We start from the raw sequence: 13904 nt of genomic DNA on the forward strand, positions 1-13904 counted from the left end.
ACAACCACAAGGGGAAAATGGTAAAAAAAAGAGTGGGAAAAGCGGAGCTGCCACAGGTGAGGAGAGCAGAAACAGCTGCTGGGAAATGAGAGGTGGTTCGAAGTGATAAAAGCAGTGACAGCGGCGGAAGGGTGGCTGGGTCATTTCAGAAAAACAGTTTATGATATGGATGGGAGTGTGAGTGAAGAAACTGGAGAAATACATGTTTGGTAACATTCAGGGAAAAGCAAGACCGCGGGGTGGAGTAAAGCTACCTAAAAAAGGAGAAGTGAATCAAAGAATTGAAATGCAGTAGTTGGTTACTAATGTTTTTAGTGACATTGTCTAGGAAAGGGGTCAGCACAGAGGACGAGGGACAGGCGAGCATTGACTTTACAGGTGGAAGGGAGTCCAGGACTGACCACGTAAAGGGGAAAAGTGAGAGGGCTCATTGATCGGCCCTAGCGGGAGAAAAACGTTTAACCGGAGAGGAACAGCTTTTGAGACAGGGTGTGGAAGAAGGGTTGCTGCTCCAGGGGAAGGTCACCACATGAGCCAGGGGTGGAGAGGGGACAGCTTTTAGTGAGAGCAAAGGAGGAAGCAGAAGACTGTTGTTGTTGAACAGAAGGAGGTAGAGTGACTCCTCCAGGGGCAACAGCAGCTTTGCAAGAATAAGCCTATTTTAAACACGAGAAAAACCCAGCTGTTTAAGTTTGTGATTGATGTCCTTGTCCAGTTCAAGGAGGTATAAACTGGCGCCTAACAAATCTGGGCCCCAAGTTAGAAGAATTATCTCTGTGGAAAAGAGAACATCTGCCAGCAGGCACAGTGGGGGCAAAAAAAGGTACTTACTTTCAAAATGGTGCTGGCAGAGTTTATGGACAGCTTGCGGGGGTTGGTTTGGTTGTTTTTTTCTTTTTTGGTCTTGTGATAGTGGGCACGAGCCATCAACACCAAAGAGGTGCCTGAAAACTCTGTGTGGAATCAAACCACTGAGGTCAAAATTTGGAGGGAGACCCGGTGAGGAAGAGCTGGGGAGAGAGAAGCACCCGCCGCATCCTCGAAGGTGTTAGTCAGAGGTCAGAGTAAACATTGCTGAGCTTTTTAATGGGCTTTTTAAGGGCGAAGATGTCAGAAGTGGTGACGGCCGCGGCTGTCGTGGCCTGGCCTCTTCTGGGGAAAACGGCCTCTGGTAAAGCTAATCGCCAGTAAACCTACTGGGAAGTTTCTGAAACAGCACTACTTGAATCAAAAGCACTGTCCTATCAAAAAGTAAGTTTCTGAGGGAGAACATCGGTTTGGTGTCAGGACATGACAAAACATTTTGCTGAGCTGTCATTTTGAAACAGCAGCTCTTTCATTTTTAAAGAAATTACATCTTGCATTCTTTAAAAATCGAAATCAGAACCAAACACCTTCCTTTTAAGCCCTGTTGTGAACAATTTAGAAGTGTTTTCTGAAACTAAAAAGGATGGTGAATTTCCGCAGTGTGGTGGCCTGTCCTGGAATGGAAGTTGTCCTGTGCTGGGAAGAAGAAGAAGGGAATTCTCCCGCAAGTCCCTGCTGTCGAAGGTGGCAGTCAAATTAAGCGTGAGCTGCTGCCCATTAGAGTCACGTAGCTTTCTACTGCAGTTGGTGGGGTCCTTGGTACATCTGCCGCTGGTCTTGGGAGGAAGAGTCGTCTCGGGCACAGGTTATAGAACAAAGGAATTTGTGGAAAACCCCTTTCTTGACCCCTGCATTGAGGAGGGTCCCAGTAAAGACGTTATTGTGATGCCTGCTGTCGTGGAGCACGTTTGTTCACAATCCGAACCCCTTTTCCTAAGGCTGATCCAGGAGAGCTGGCTTATCTTTGTTTGCTCTGGTTAAAGGGGGATAACTTCCGGATGGACAGCTGCTGGTCAGCAGCTACGCTGGGACCCTCTGCGGAGGCCTGCAGTGGGTGCGCTTACGTCAGGCTCTTGAGAACAGCCGCCTTCGCCACTGGGGGTACGAACAGGAAACCCTTCCTGCTGTCTCTGGTACTGCCTCTTCCCAAAAGCTTAATATCCAGCTGCTGTGGGGCCGGCTGCAGAGCCTCTGCCCTGCTGGAACAGCATCGGTACCTTCGCACCATCGTTACAGTGTTTGGGAAAAGGAGAACTGTGTTCTATATCTGTCTTTGGCGGCGAGGCTACCCGAGCACTTGGGGCTCCTGCGCCCCAAACACCCGGTTATTGCCTGCTGGGGCTCTTTTTTATCATCCTCTCTCATTCTGGGCCCTCCCTTCCTACACAAATCTGAAGTTCCTTTCTTTGTTATGACAGAGATTTTGCCAACAGCAAAGTCCCATTAATGCAGTGATTTACCACATTGAAGTTCTCAGCATCTCGTGCTGCAGACGGGCAGTGTGACCATTTTTAGAAGGATGTCGAGCTGCAGTTTTTACCAGTGCAGCAGCACAGCTGAGGTTACGTTATAATTAGGGCTTTAATCTTGGATAGGTTGTAATTGCAGATATTGAAAGTATTGTCTCAAGACGATGTGTACAGGAAAACAGTGCACATAGTTACCGGCTTGATGGGCAGATAAAGTGTTATCTTCCATCACCCTTTTCTGTTGCAGGTGTTGTAAGTGGCTGGGAGGAAAAGAAAGCGTCATGCTTTGTCTCTACTCGATTGAAACACTTAGGTTCATGTAGACTGCTTCGCTGCACTTTATTTTTTGTAACAAATGTGATTTGACTTAGTGTTTGTGATAATGAGGGGTTTAATGAAAGCAATTAATTAAATCATTTGTTCAGGCAGCTCCCTCCATCTAAGCCTCCACCACTACACCACACGCACAAGATTAAAAAAAAGGTAGCAAGATAGCAGGCAAAAAAATCCAGAAAAACTAGAGAGGAATATTCCATCAGCCCCACAGCTGCTAGGATGTATTTCGATGGTTTACCGACCCTTGTTGGGCTGATTCCTCTGATGGTGCTCACAGTAAATTGGCAGTGCTGTTGTGTTCTGAGGAGGAGCATGCTCGGACACTTTGTAGCTGTCCTCTAGAACTGTGCAGTGAAACCCAATACCTTTTACTTATTTCCCTAGATACTCTAATCCCTCCCTGCTCTACCAGTATCTTTGAGCTGTTCTTCCCTTTGTATCCACAGCAACACGAATCCCTGCTGGAATTATTTGCTTCTGAAATGCAGGTGCACTTGTTTAATGTTGCTCTGGTTCTTAACTTGAAGACTTTTTCACCAAATGGGAACCTCTGCTTTCCCCCACTTTGTATCAGGCGTTGCTATGGGAGTTAGAAGCGTGCAGGAGCTTCACTCTCCTCACGGGCACTGCCTGTTTCTTGGAGCCTTTGTTCTGTTTCAGTTATTAAGAGCTTTCAGGCAGCAGTAAGGAATCAAAAGCCATAATAAATAACCATCCTTTTGTTAACCTAGAAGTAACAACACTGCAGACGGAAGGGGAGGACGATGCGGAGCGTGGTGATGTGCGGAACAGTCGTTTGTCCAAGTACCTAGCCCGTTATCTGCCTCTAACTGTATGCCAGCACCAGACAGTAACCGTGGCTGAGCACCGACAGGTTGCCTGTGGTTTCCAGGCTTATATGTGTATATCCATTTAACCTCCTAAGGTTAGGTACTCCAGTTCTGAAACAAGCTTTTGTAATACAAGATCCTAGGGGGGATTACTTATTTTATTCAAAGATTCTGATAATTTTTACAAATGCCAGCCTGTGCCTAAACATGCAACAAGTGTTGATTCTTAGCTGAAGAAGAATTTTACCTCTCTGAAAATGTGACCATTGTTTGTGTGAACTTGTGCCTGGAGCTGTGTGGCTTCTCAGAGCTGGGAGGGCAGCATGCCCCGCTCTGAGCGCAGGGCAGAGCCAGGCACCGGCCTCGGGGTCCCTCCGGCTCTGCCTCCAACATCAGTGCGCCTTTCTGGTAGCTTTAATCCAGGTCTCTTTGTGCCTTGATTTTCCTCAGTGTAAAATGGGAATTAAAGATATGACTCATTTCATCACCCTCTTGTAAGGAGATGCTAATCAACATTTTGATGCCCACAAGATTAATGAATGGGAGACAAGAATTAATGTTTGGGGCATATGGGAATGCCATGGGAGCACTGAGGTAGAAGTAAATCATTAGTTAGTAAATCGTACAGAGTGAAAGGTCTGAATTAAAGCCTCATGCTCAGTGGGGAAGGACTGAACAAATACCATACGACTGTGGAAATACCAGGTGACTGCGTGTCGACTAAATGGCGGTAGAGCATCTGCAGAAGAAAATAGTGTGTGACCAGATCGATAAAGGGCATCACGGCGCAGTCATGCACAAGAGGCATGACTTCATTGGGCCTTCATTCTGCCATTTTCCTAATGCTTGCTGGAACATTTTCATCCTAAACGTTGTTGGTGTAATTTAAACTCAGGGTTATTGTGGCACCTGGATTTGGAGACCTCTTGGCGAGAGGCCATGCAGCATGCACCGAGGTGATTTCAGCACTAAGCTGAAGAGGAACTTCCTGTGATGGGGGCAGGGAGGACAGGAGCATGTCGAGGATGTTGGTGTGCTGTTGCAGCTATTCTCCTTATTACGCGTAAGCTCAGGGCCAAGGAGTCAGGCGGCTCAGGTGTGTGAAGTCATCGTGGTTGTTCCCGTTTGCACCTGAGGGCAGGTGGTGTTCTGTGCGCTTCACATTCAGCCTAACGTGTCGGGACGGCTCTCACTTAGGTGAAGACCCCTTAGCATCGCCCAGCCAGCATAATGTGGCCACAAATGAAGAGCAAATTCTGTTTACACCCACCTCTGCAGAGTGACCTTAATTTAAATGAGAATCAGGCCCATAATCTGTATAAATATATGTCCTCTGTTACATTAAGGTTATTTATTACATTGTGCTCGGCCTGAGTGTGTGTGGAGATTTACCATAGATAATCCATAATCCAGAATTAAACTATTAATATGCGTTTTGAGAGGGGCAGCCATAACCTTGAAATTCCTTGGTTTAAGTATGACCTTTAACTTTGTTTGAATACATTTTTTAAACGTATGAATAACAAATTAACATTGGTTGATAAAAAACATTCTGATTCCTTTGTACCGTTTGCATCAATCCATACTTAACTTACGGAAAGCCTTGAAGATTAGAAGGCTTAATCACTCATAATATTTATTTGTTTTTAAATGTCAGATCACATTTAGTTCAACATACTGTCAGTCTTGTTCCCCCCCACTCTGTGTTATTGAAACTACGGTGGAAAGTCGTTGTCTCTTCGTGTCCTCAGACATGTGCACGGTAACCAAATGACAGACCACTTTGTGCCTGGCCTGCGTGAAGGAGTTCCTTTCCGTACCATCCTGAGTATGGAATGGAAATCTTCGCCGGTCCTTCGATACGCCCTCCGAGTTTCCATAGAGAACTGTTGCAGGAAGCAGACACTTGCCCATTGTCAGGAATTCTTTCTTTCTCTCCTGCAGCTTGCAGAAGGGGAGCTGCGAACAGCAAAGGTCTTTGAGCAAAGACTGAGTGGCCTTGCGGTACCTTTGTAGCCATGGGAGTAAGTCCTGCCGTAAGGGCTTAGGAACAGAGCTCCGTGTTCCGTGCTGGAGCCTGCGTATCTCCATCGGGACAGACAGCATGCCGTGCTGGCTGCCGTACAGCCGGAGCGTCCCAGTGCCGGGCTGGGAAGCTAAGCTGTGAGCCCTGGGTGGAACTGTGTGGTGAAATGCACTCGCGTTGTGCTGGTGCCAGACGGAGCCTCAGCAGAGTTACACTGGTTCAACTGTGACATTTTGTTTTTCTTTCCACAGCCCGCGTCTGAAGTTCAACAATCTGACCTTGATTTCAATTCGTGGCCTCCCAGGAAAAGACCTACCAGGCTCCAAACACAGAAGATTTTTAATTAACAGGTTTGATTTAATCTAAACACTTCCATAGCTTCAAAGGAAAATGTAACACCGGGTAATTCTTTGTGAACTTGCCCTACATTTTAGATAGATACATGGACAGGTAGGCTCAAACCTGCCCCATCTGTCCCTACAACGTGCACTCATCCGTGAAATGAGTTGACGTAGTCATTGCCAGGCAAACACTGCTACAGCAGCTGCTTCAGGACAGCAGTCCGTCGCACTGTGCAGGGACTCTGCTCCCCGCCTCCCAGGACGATTAGGTTGTTTGGGTCTCCAGGCTAAAGAAAAATGACAAAGGTTGTTTGATTGCTTTTAAAATATTATTTGATTTTTAACTTCCATTAGTTCTGTTCCAAATACGCTGAACAAAAGAACAGGTGTCTAGCGAGAGGTCAGACATCTCACGAGTTTACTTGTTCGACAACAGGTAAAACATCTCCCATCCAGCAGGTTAAAACCTTCACAGTACGTGATTAGTGTCTTCGCTGTGATGAGTTTATTTTTTATTTTGGAATAGTGACTGGGAATCGTCACTGTGGTCAGGAACATGATCATTCTGGACATGGAGGAGCATGGAACTGAATTTTGAATTGTTAGAACTGTTATTTTGAATCACTGGGGATTGAACTGAGTGTAGTTTATTTAAATGGCCTTTGGCTCTTTGGACGCTGTGTGTTGTTTTTCACCAGCGCTTTTCCTCGGGAAGCAGCAGTGCACTAAAGGGCCAGCTCTTTAAATGCCAAGACAGCTCCATGTCTGCTTCCAGAACCTTAAGCATGAAATCTCTACAAAGACAAAACCAGGGGAAGTTTAGGTTGGGTATTACGAGGAATTTCTTTACAGGAAGGGCTGTGAAGCCTTGGAACAGGCTGCCCAGGGTGGTGGTGGAGTCCCCACCCCTGGAGGGGTTTAACAGCCGTGTGGAGCTGAGAGCTGAGGGACATGGTCTAGGGACCCTGGCAGTGCATGGTGGACTCAATGATCTTAAAGGTCTCTTCCAAGCAGATGATTCTGTGTGACGTGAAAATGGTGTGATGGGAACCTGTTTAAGACCACCTTACCTCATTTGGAATTTTGCCCTCTCAAGGAATTTTTAATAAGTAGTTACCTGAATTAATTTTTTGTTGTAGAAAAGGGTGTGATCAAGTACAATAAATGAAGGCATTATATGCTCGTATAAGTGCATGTACTTTTCCCTAACAATACAGTAAAAAAGAGTTGTAAAACCACAGCGTCCTTCCTGACAGGAAGTTGCAGTTCAGAGCTGCCTCCCCAGAATCAGCTGTTAAAATCTGAAAGCAGATTAAGAGTGAAAATTGAACTCTGCAGGGTATGGTGTTTGAAAGCATCCCTGTGATTCTGGAGTGTCAGTCTCCTGGGAGCTGTGCACCTCAATTATAAAGGTGCTTTTGAAAAACCTCGTCTCTCAGCGATGTCCATTTTATTTATAGATTACTGCATGATTGCAGTTTGGAATTGTCAGTGGTTTTCTTCCCCTGTTTATTTGCCTCTGGTATTTTTGAGTGCAGAGGGTGCAGAGCACCTCAGAAAGGCTGGTTATTCAGTCCTAAAATTGTTCAGATCGTGGAAGTAACTTTACTTGCCTCGGTGGCACCCATGTGGCACTTTGGGGAGCTCAGAAACAGCAATTAATGTGTAGCGCTGTACAGAAAGAACCTGACTTAGCGGAGTTTTGCCTGGTGTCAGTGTTCAGTATCAGGAAGGTGTCGGATGGAGTCTGGCTGGATCTGCAGAAGGCCAGCATCATCCTGTGTGTTTTCATATGGGCTCTCGCAAGACTCAGCGGTGTCGAGAGTCACGGCAGACCCTGTTGAAGATGTTCCCTCTCTGGTCCTCCATGCGTTTCATAGTGATGTGACTGTTGTACCTCGGTACTGAAGTGTTTTATCTTCAGGAATCTTTGCCTTTCCAGAAGTCTGTTCAGCAGAGAGGGTAGTACAAATGCAATAATAAACAAGTATCCTGGTATTTGCTCAATTGGGCAGGACGGGGGCATACTCTGAGTCATAAAAAACCTTTGGAAATAATTTTCATTACTGAGGCATTAAAAGAGGTTTTGTTCCATTTGGATTTTGCCTCAAAATCAGCTTTTTAAGTCGTAGCTTCCAGATCTTTGATGCTTCCATCCTACCCAGGGATATACAGGATAGTTCATGCAGAGAACAGGCTGTAACAGCGCTGAAATGTAAGAGCTTCAGAAGTAAACCTTGCCTGAGATTTTCAAAATGGACAAGTGATTTTAGGTTCCTTAGGTTTTCAGTACTGATTTGACATTAACACTGCCAGAGCGAGGCGCTCAGTGCGTGTGCGCACACAGCCCCTGCAAACCCCATTTCTATTGAGGGACCGCACGTAGTCCATGCCAGGTTTGGGGACAAAAAGCCGTAGCTGCTGCGGAATCCAGACAGACCTCTCTGTCGTTTGTTACCTAGCACTGAAGGTAATTGTGTTGAGATTAGAGCAGTTGCTTCCCCATTTGCATTAAGAATAACTTGTTCAGTTACAAATTGGTGAAAATTACACTATTTTTCACATCTGCACTGTTTGTGTCTCTTTCTCTCCCTTACCTGCTGATTTTGTTTTCTTTTGGGTAGCGTATGGGGTAATTTCTCCTTTTTTCCTGTAAATACTCAGTTCACCTTGCAGTGGAATTCAGCTGCATCTCTGAAAGTTTGGGGGTAGCAGGTCAGTTTAGTATGTTTTCAGAAGACTTCATTCCTGCATTTTGGAGAAATTCACTTGGAAAGGGGCCACCAAGAGAAAATTTGAGATCTCTGCCTTTTACTCTAGCTCTGACAACCCTTTCCCCACCCTTCTGTCTATTCTCAAACTCTTCAGGCTAAGGCTTTGGAGCACGGATGTTAAACCACCAGTGGTGCCCTCATTGCATGTGTCTCAGCACAGCCACCCCTGGTGAAGCTGAATACCAAATGAAGGGGAAGTGGAAAGCAACTTAATAAGGGAGTCCCCTATAGGAGAAAGAATTAGGCTGTACACTGTTTTCTTTGCAGGTGCAAAAGTCTCCTCCTCACATCAGCCTGCACAGAGAAAGCCGAGTGGAGCGTCCGTTTCTGACTTTGTTTCTAAATTACGTGGTTGTGCGGCCCGGCGCTGGGAGGGATTGTTCGGTTTTAGCAGAAAGTCGCCAGTTTGTAAGCGAGCGTTTCATAATGACTGATCTTGTACTATAGCCTGCCGCAAACTCACAGCGAGGGCACGGGCTCAAAGCGCTGGGGGACCCGGGCTAACCCACCAGATGTCTAATTAATGCCTGCTGTCAGCTGCCGAAATGTCACTTACAGATATCCTTTCTTCACAGCCACTGTTTTAATGATGAAGATTATGCACAGATGTCACTTTGTTCCTGGGTTAACGTTGTGGTTGGTAAAATGACTGGCATAAACCGCGCTGCCAAATACGTGGTTGTTTCCAAGGAGAAAAAGGTGCCATATGACTACCTTGTTCTCTGCACAGGGCAGAAGTACCAGGTGAGACGGTGCGCGCGGCAAAAGCCAGTACCGCGCTCGGTGGTACGGTGAATAGAATGTCCCCCGCTGGCAGGGAGGCGAGGGGTCCTGGGCAGGGTGCAACCAGAGAGTGCGCAGCCCTTCATGAGCGGGCTGTTCTGTTTCAGGGAGGCTACGGACTCTGCAGTTGACGAGGGGTTTTACAGTTTCCTCCCAGCCATGTCTCTGCTCAGTACCAGCTATGAAGCAAAGCTGCCACTGATTTTGCCACCACGGCCATTAAACCTGCTGAAAAGTCGGCCCGATTGACATGTGGCCCCAGCCACAGGAGACTTAACTCCAGCTGGTCTGACACCATTTGACCTAGTTTTGGCGATGGAGAGAATTCCTTATCAAGTTAATTACTCCTCTCATGTGATGGCCGTGCCCAGGCTCGCACGTGATGCTGTGGGTACTGCAGCACACAGTTAAGTCTTCAGGGAGACTGAAGCAGACCCTTAGTTCACATGAGCTGCGGAATCAAGCTCTTCTCCAGCCCTTCAGGCTCAGCTTCATCTCAGACGTCCCAGGCAGGGTTGGTTCATTCTTGTGTATCATTGCGTGGCCTTCAAGCTCTCTAAACGCCACGGCCAGCTGCGTAGCCCCATGGCCTGCAGCTGCTCTGCCTTCTCACCTGGTTGGGGATAGGAGTCGCAAGCAAGGAGTTTCTCCTTTAGAATGGGGAGATGAGGTGGAGCGGGTTTTCAGAGTGCTGTTCACCACAGGTCACAGATGTGAATGGGAGGTGAGGTGGAATCTGGGCTGCCCGTGTGCAGCGGGCTGGCGGAGCGGGAAAGCCCCAGTTTTTCCCTAATCACTTTTCAGAGAAGAGCCACATTTCAACCAACGATCCATGTTCACTCTTCAACAGCGGTGAAGCAAAAGCTGAAGCGTGGTCTGAGTGATTTTAAGCGTTCCTAGAAAAAGAAGTTTGGAGGTAGCTCTGACTTGCAAAGTAAGTTATAGGGAGTAACTACAGTGGAGGAGAGAGGAAGATAAAGAAAGCAAGTGAAAACTCGAGTTTTATCTGCCTTCAGGAATAAAACCTAACATCATCTATTCTCACTTTTAGACTCTAAAAAAACAGGAAGGAATTATGTTTATCATCCTTAGAAGCTGTCCCTTGTTTGGTAGGCAGTAAACTAATGCCTAGGAGAGTCTAATGCACTAGTAGAGTCACTACTAGTGACTCGTTACGGTCAGGAGATTTCCATGTTGGGTAGGTAAGACCTTTGGATGTCCTGCCTGTCTTTGGCTGAAGACAGGATGACGGAACAGTATGTCAGTTGACCTGGCTGGCAGTGAGAGGTTGTTCAGGATGTTAGTCACTGGCGCTGTAGAAGCCATAGATGAGAGTCTTTTTTTTCTTCTTTTGCTCTGTATAATTCAGAGTGAATTAATTCCTGTAAAGTAGCATTATACAATTAACACTTTACTGAATCCTGGCATTTTAACCTTCAAGCAAGTTTTGATCCCTTTCTCTGGGAGAAAATCTCTTACTTTAGGAGGTTGATTTTTGCTGATGCCCCTCTCGTTTGCGCTTTGCCCATGGTGTTCCTCGCTTGCTCTGGCACTGCTGTTTAGAATGGTCACCCGTATCCCGTGGAAAACACGGGGTACCTACACACGGGTGTACACCTGTGTGTGTGTGTACTCAGACTTGCTGCTGAGGGTTCAGAAGGGTGAGGCTGGGTGAGGACAGAAGCTCTCAGGGAGCCAAACTGCTCGTGTCCTCGCTTTTTGTACGCCAGGTACTCATTCACTCATTGATTCGTTTCTTCCAGGCATTGTCTCCCACCGGAGCGGATATCCGAGAACTCCCAACTAACAGAGAAGTCACGAGTAAGTGGCCACAGAGGTACACAGGGAAAGTCCCCTCCAATCACTTTACTCTCAATGACGACCAGGACTGCTTGGAGGCAGTGCGCTGGCTGGAGGAAAACGCTCTCAGCTCGGAAGGTGAGGGCTTTCCTTACACACGCACACTTACAGGAATGTTTTCTAGGCTTATTGTTTCCTTAATTTTGTGGTGTAATTGGTGCCTGATTAATTCTAACAAAGCCTTTCATCCACTGCACTTTGTCTTCCAGATTAATTTACAATTTGTTGTCATTTTTGATACCCAGCATATTTAGCTGGGAAAGAAAGGCTTGAGATAGTTTAATTATCTGTAATTATTATATAAACCAAAATAAGTCCCAAATGCAAATCTGGCTGGAGTCATTAATTAGCCAATTAAATAATAATTTAATTAGTGGATCTATTTTTTTCTGTTGTATTGAAAAATATCTAGATTTGAGGCATAACACGAAGAAAAGAGCCCTAAATTAGGAAGTGTTTATTTTTCCCGTATCTGTCATCTCTGCGTTCATTACATCAGATTTTCACGTAGAACTGCAGGCTCCCTTTTTTTAACCCTTTGAATCACGCGTTCATGCAGCTGTCCACCACACCTGTATTGCTCAGCCCATTCCCTTGTTCATTCACTGAAAGCATTCAGTGTTGAGAATGTCTGGAGTCATCCAGGCTGCCGCACTGAACTTCCAGCTGCAGACAAACAGACCAAAGAGAGAATGAATTTACGTCGCGTCAGTTCAACGCTGGGCCTAGGTCAGGGCAGAGTTAGAGCAGGAAAGCTGTCTTTGTGCAAAGTCACTGTCGACTGAGTGCCGCTGCAGGACTGCCCTAAAGATGTAGCATACCTGGCTGGTTCGTAGAGATCATGATGTAGAGGTAGTAACACTAAATTAATATTATATTAATCATAGCTTCATTATTGCTGCTGGCTTTGGCGGTGGTGTGAAGCAGGATGTCTTTATTAGGCACTGTCCTGGCTCCAGTTACCGGCTGAATCCACAGCTCCCAGTGAGGCCGGTCTGGAGGGACTCTGTGGAGGCGGGGTCTGTGCGGTTCTGACGCCTGTCCCTTTCTCCCCAGCCTGCCCCTGGCTCCAGTGCCCTTTCATTGCTCTTCCCACTTCACGTTCTCTGCCGCTGCAGACGTGAGCTATAAAGAGCCCAGCTGAAGTCTTCCTCCACCCATCTCTGTTTCTGTCCTTCCTCACCTGCTTCTTTTTCCAGCTGTATTTCTTAAGACTGTTGTTCTTCCAGACTTGATCACAGGCACGTCCAAGGTCTCTTTCTGAAAAGCAGTCCACTTCTCAGCCCCATGCCTTTTCTGGAGCCAGCCCAGTGGGCGATGGGCTCCCGGAGGTGCAAGGCCAGGCTGCTGTGGGGTTCAGCCGTAGATCTGGGTGTCTGCCAACTCTCTGCAGACCATGCTACTGCTCTGTTGGGGTGACCAAAGCTTCACGTTTGTGTTTGCTTTTCACCTCTGAAGTTCTCTAGGTCCCAGTTTTGCCTTCGATAAATAGTGATACTACACCTCACGTTTCATCTCATCACAACTTTGAAGTATTGTTTGTCAAAGTCCTACTAACCTGTTTAAATATGTTGGAATTCAAAACATTAAAAACCAGGATTTGCTTACCTGAGAAGACGACAGAGCGGTTAGTAGAACCGTACCTGCTGACAATGGTGGCTGCACAGAAATAGGCATTTCATCCTCCCGCTTCAGCTACAACAGCCATTTTTCTCAGCTTGTACTTGGTCTTTTCTCCACCCCACTTTCTGCTATCTGTGCTCCTCCTGTTCAGCCGTTTGCGGTGTTTATCAGAGGTAGGCTGGAGCCTGCTGGGCTGAGTCCTGTCCTCTGCTCTGCCTGAGCCCCGTCAGGTCCCCCCGCAGCCAGCCGGGGGCTGAAGCAGGGACAGCTCCCACTAGCACCCAGTACAGCGAGTGCGCAGAGCTGCGTAGCCAGGAGAAGAGCCCCGCACAGCGGGGACGAGAGCGCCTCCAAGACCACCTGCGGTTCTGGAGGATTTTTAAAGGAAAGTGTTAATCACAGTGTGAGTCTTACTAGCCTAACTGGATGAAATCTTCATTTGCCGGGGACGAGAGCGCCTCCAAGACCACCTGCGGTTCTGGAGGATTTTTAAAGGAAAGTGTTAATCACAGTGTGAGTCTTACTAGCCTAACTGGATGAAATCTTCATTTGCTGGCACTGATTTTGAGAGCAGCTTTTAATTAAGAGTTAAGGTAGGGTTTTTGTTGCTTTTCTGTCCTTCTGAGCACTGGGTACCATTTCATTCTGGAGGAAATCAGCGGATGCTTTTTTACAGGCTGTAAGTGGAGCAGGATCAGCGCAGTAGGGAGGGCGGGTGGGAGGTGTTGTGTGCACTCTGCAGGGGAAGCGACAGTGGTCCCATCAGTGACCAAGGATGGGCAGCAGCGTGGGTGCTGCAGCCTTCCTCCCTGGGCTCCTCCTCACCGCAAGCCAGGAGAGGTGGTGGAGAAGCTGGCCAGCACTCAGCCACAGGAGCTGCTCCAGGAGCTGGAGGAGAAGCAGTGAGCCTCGTCCGCTGCTGCCAGCTCCTGCACGGCTGGGCTGCGGCGGGGTCCCGAGCTGGATGAGCTCCGGAAGGGCTCCTGCGGCTGAGG

At 47.2% G+C, this 13904-nt stretch overlaps 1 protein-coding gene across 1 annotated transcript in view; it reads left to right on the plus strand.

The window, feature by feature from the left end:
- Nucleotides 1-13904, plus strand: part of CFAP61 (cilia and flagella associated protein 61) — a gene marked incomplete at both ends in the record, with an annotated part of 83303 nt that overhangs the window by 42410 nt on the left and 26989 nt on the right. Inside the window, 3 exons of the mRNA XM_010142381.1 lie at nt 5780-5878; nt 9219-9387; nt 11190-11364. Coding sequence (XP_010140683.1) covers nt 5780-5878; nt 9219-9387; nt 11190-11364 — 443 coding nt within the window. The remainder of the gene's footprint in view (nt 1-5779; nt 5879-9218; nt 9388-11189; nt 11365-13904) is intronic.

This window comes from Buceros rhinoceros, unplaced genomic scaffold (assembly GCF_000710305.1).
Source record: "Buceros rhinoceros silvestris isolate BGI_N320 unplaced genomic scaffold, ASM71030v1 scaffold14358, whole genome shotgun sequence".
NCBI lineage: Eukaryota > Metazoa > Chordata > Aves > Bucerotiformes > Bucerotidae > Buceros > Buceros rhinoceros.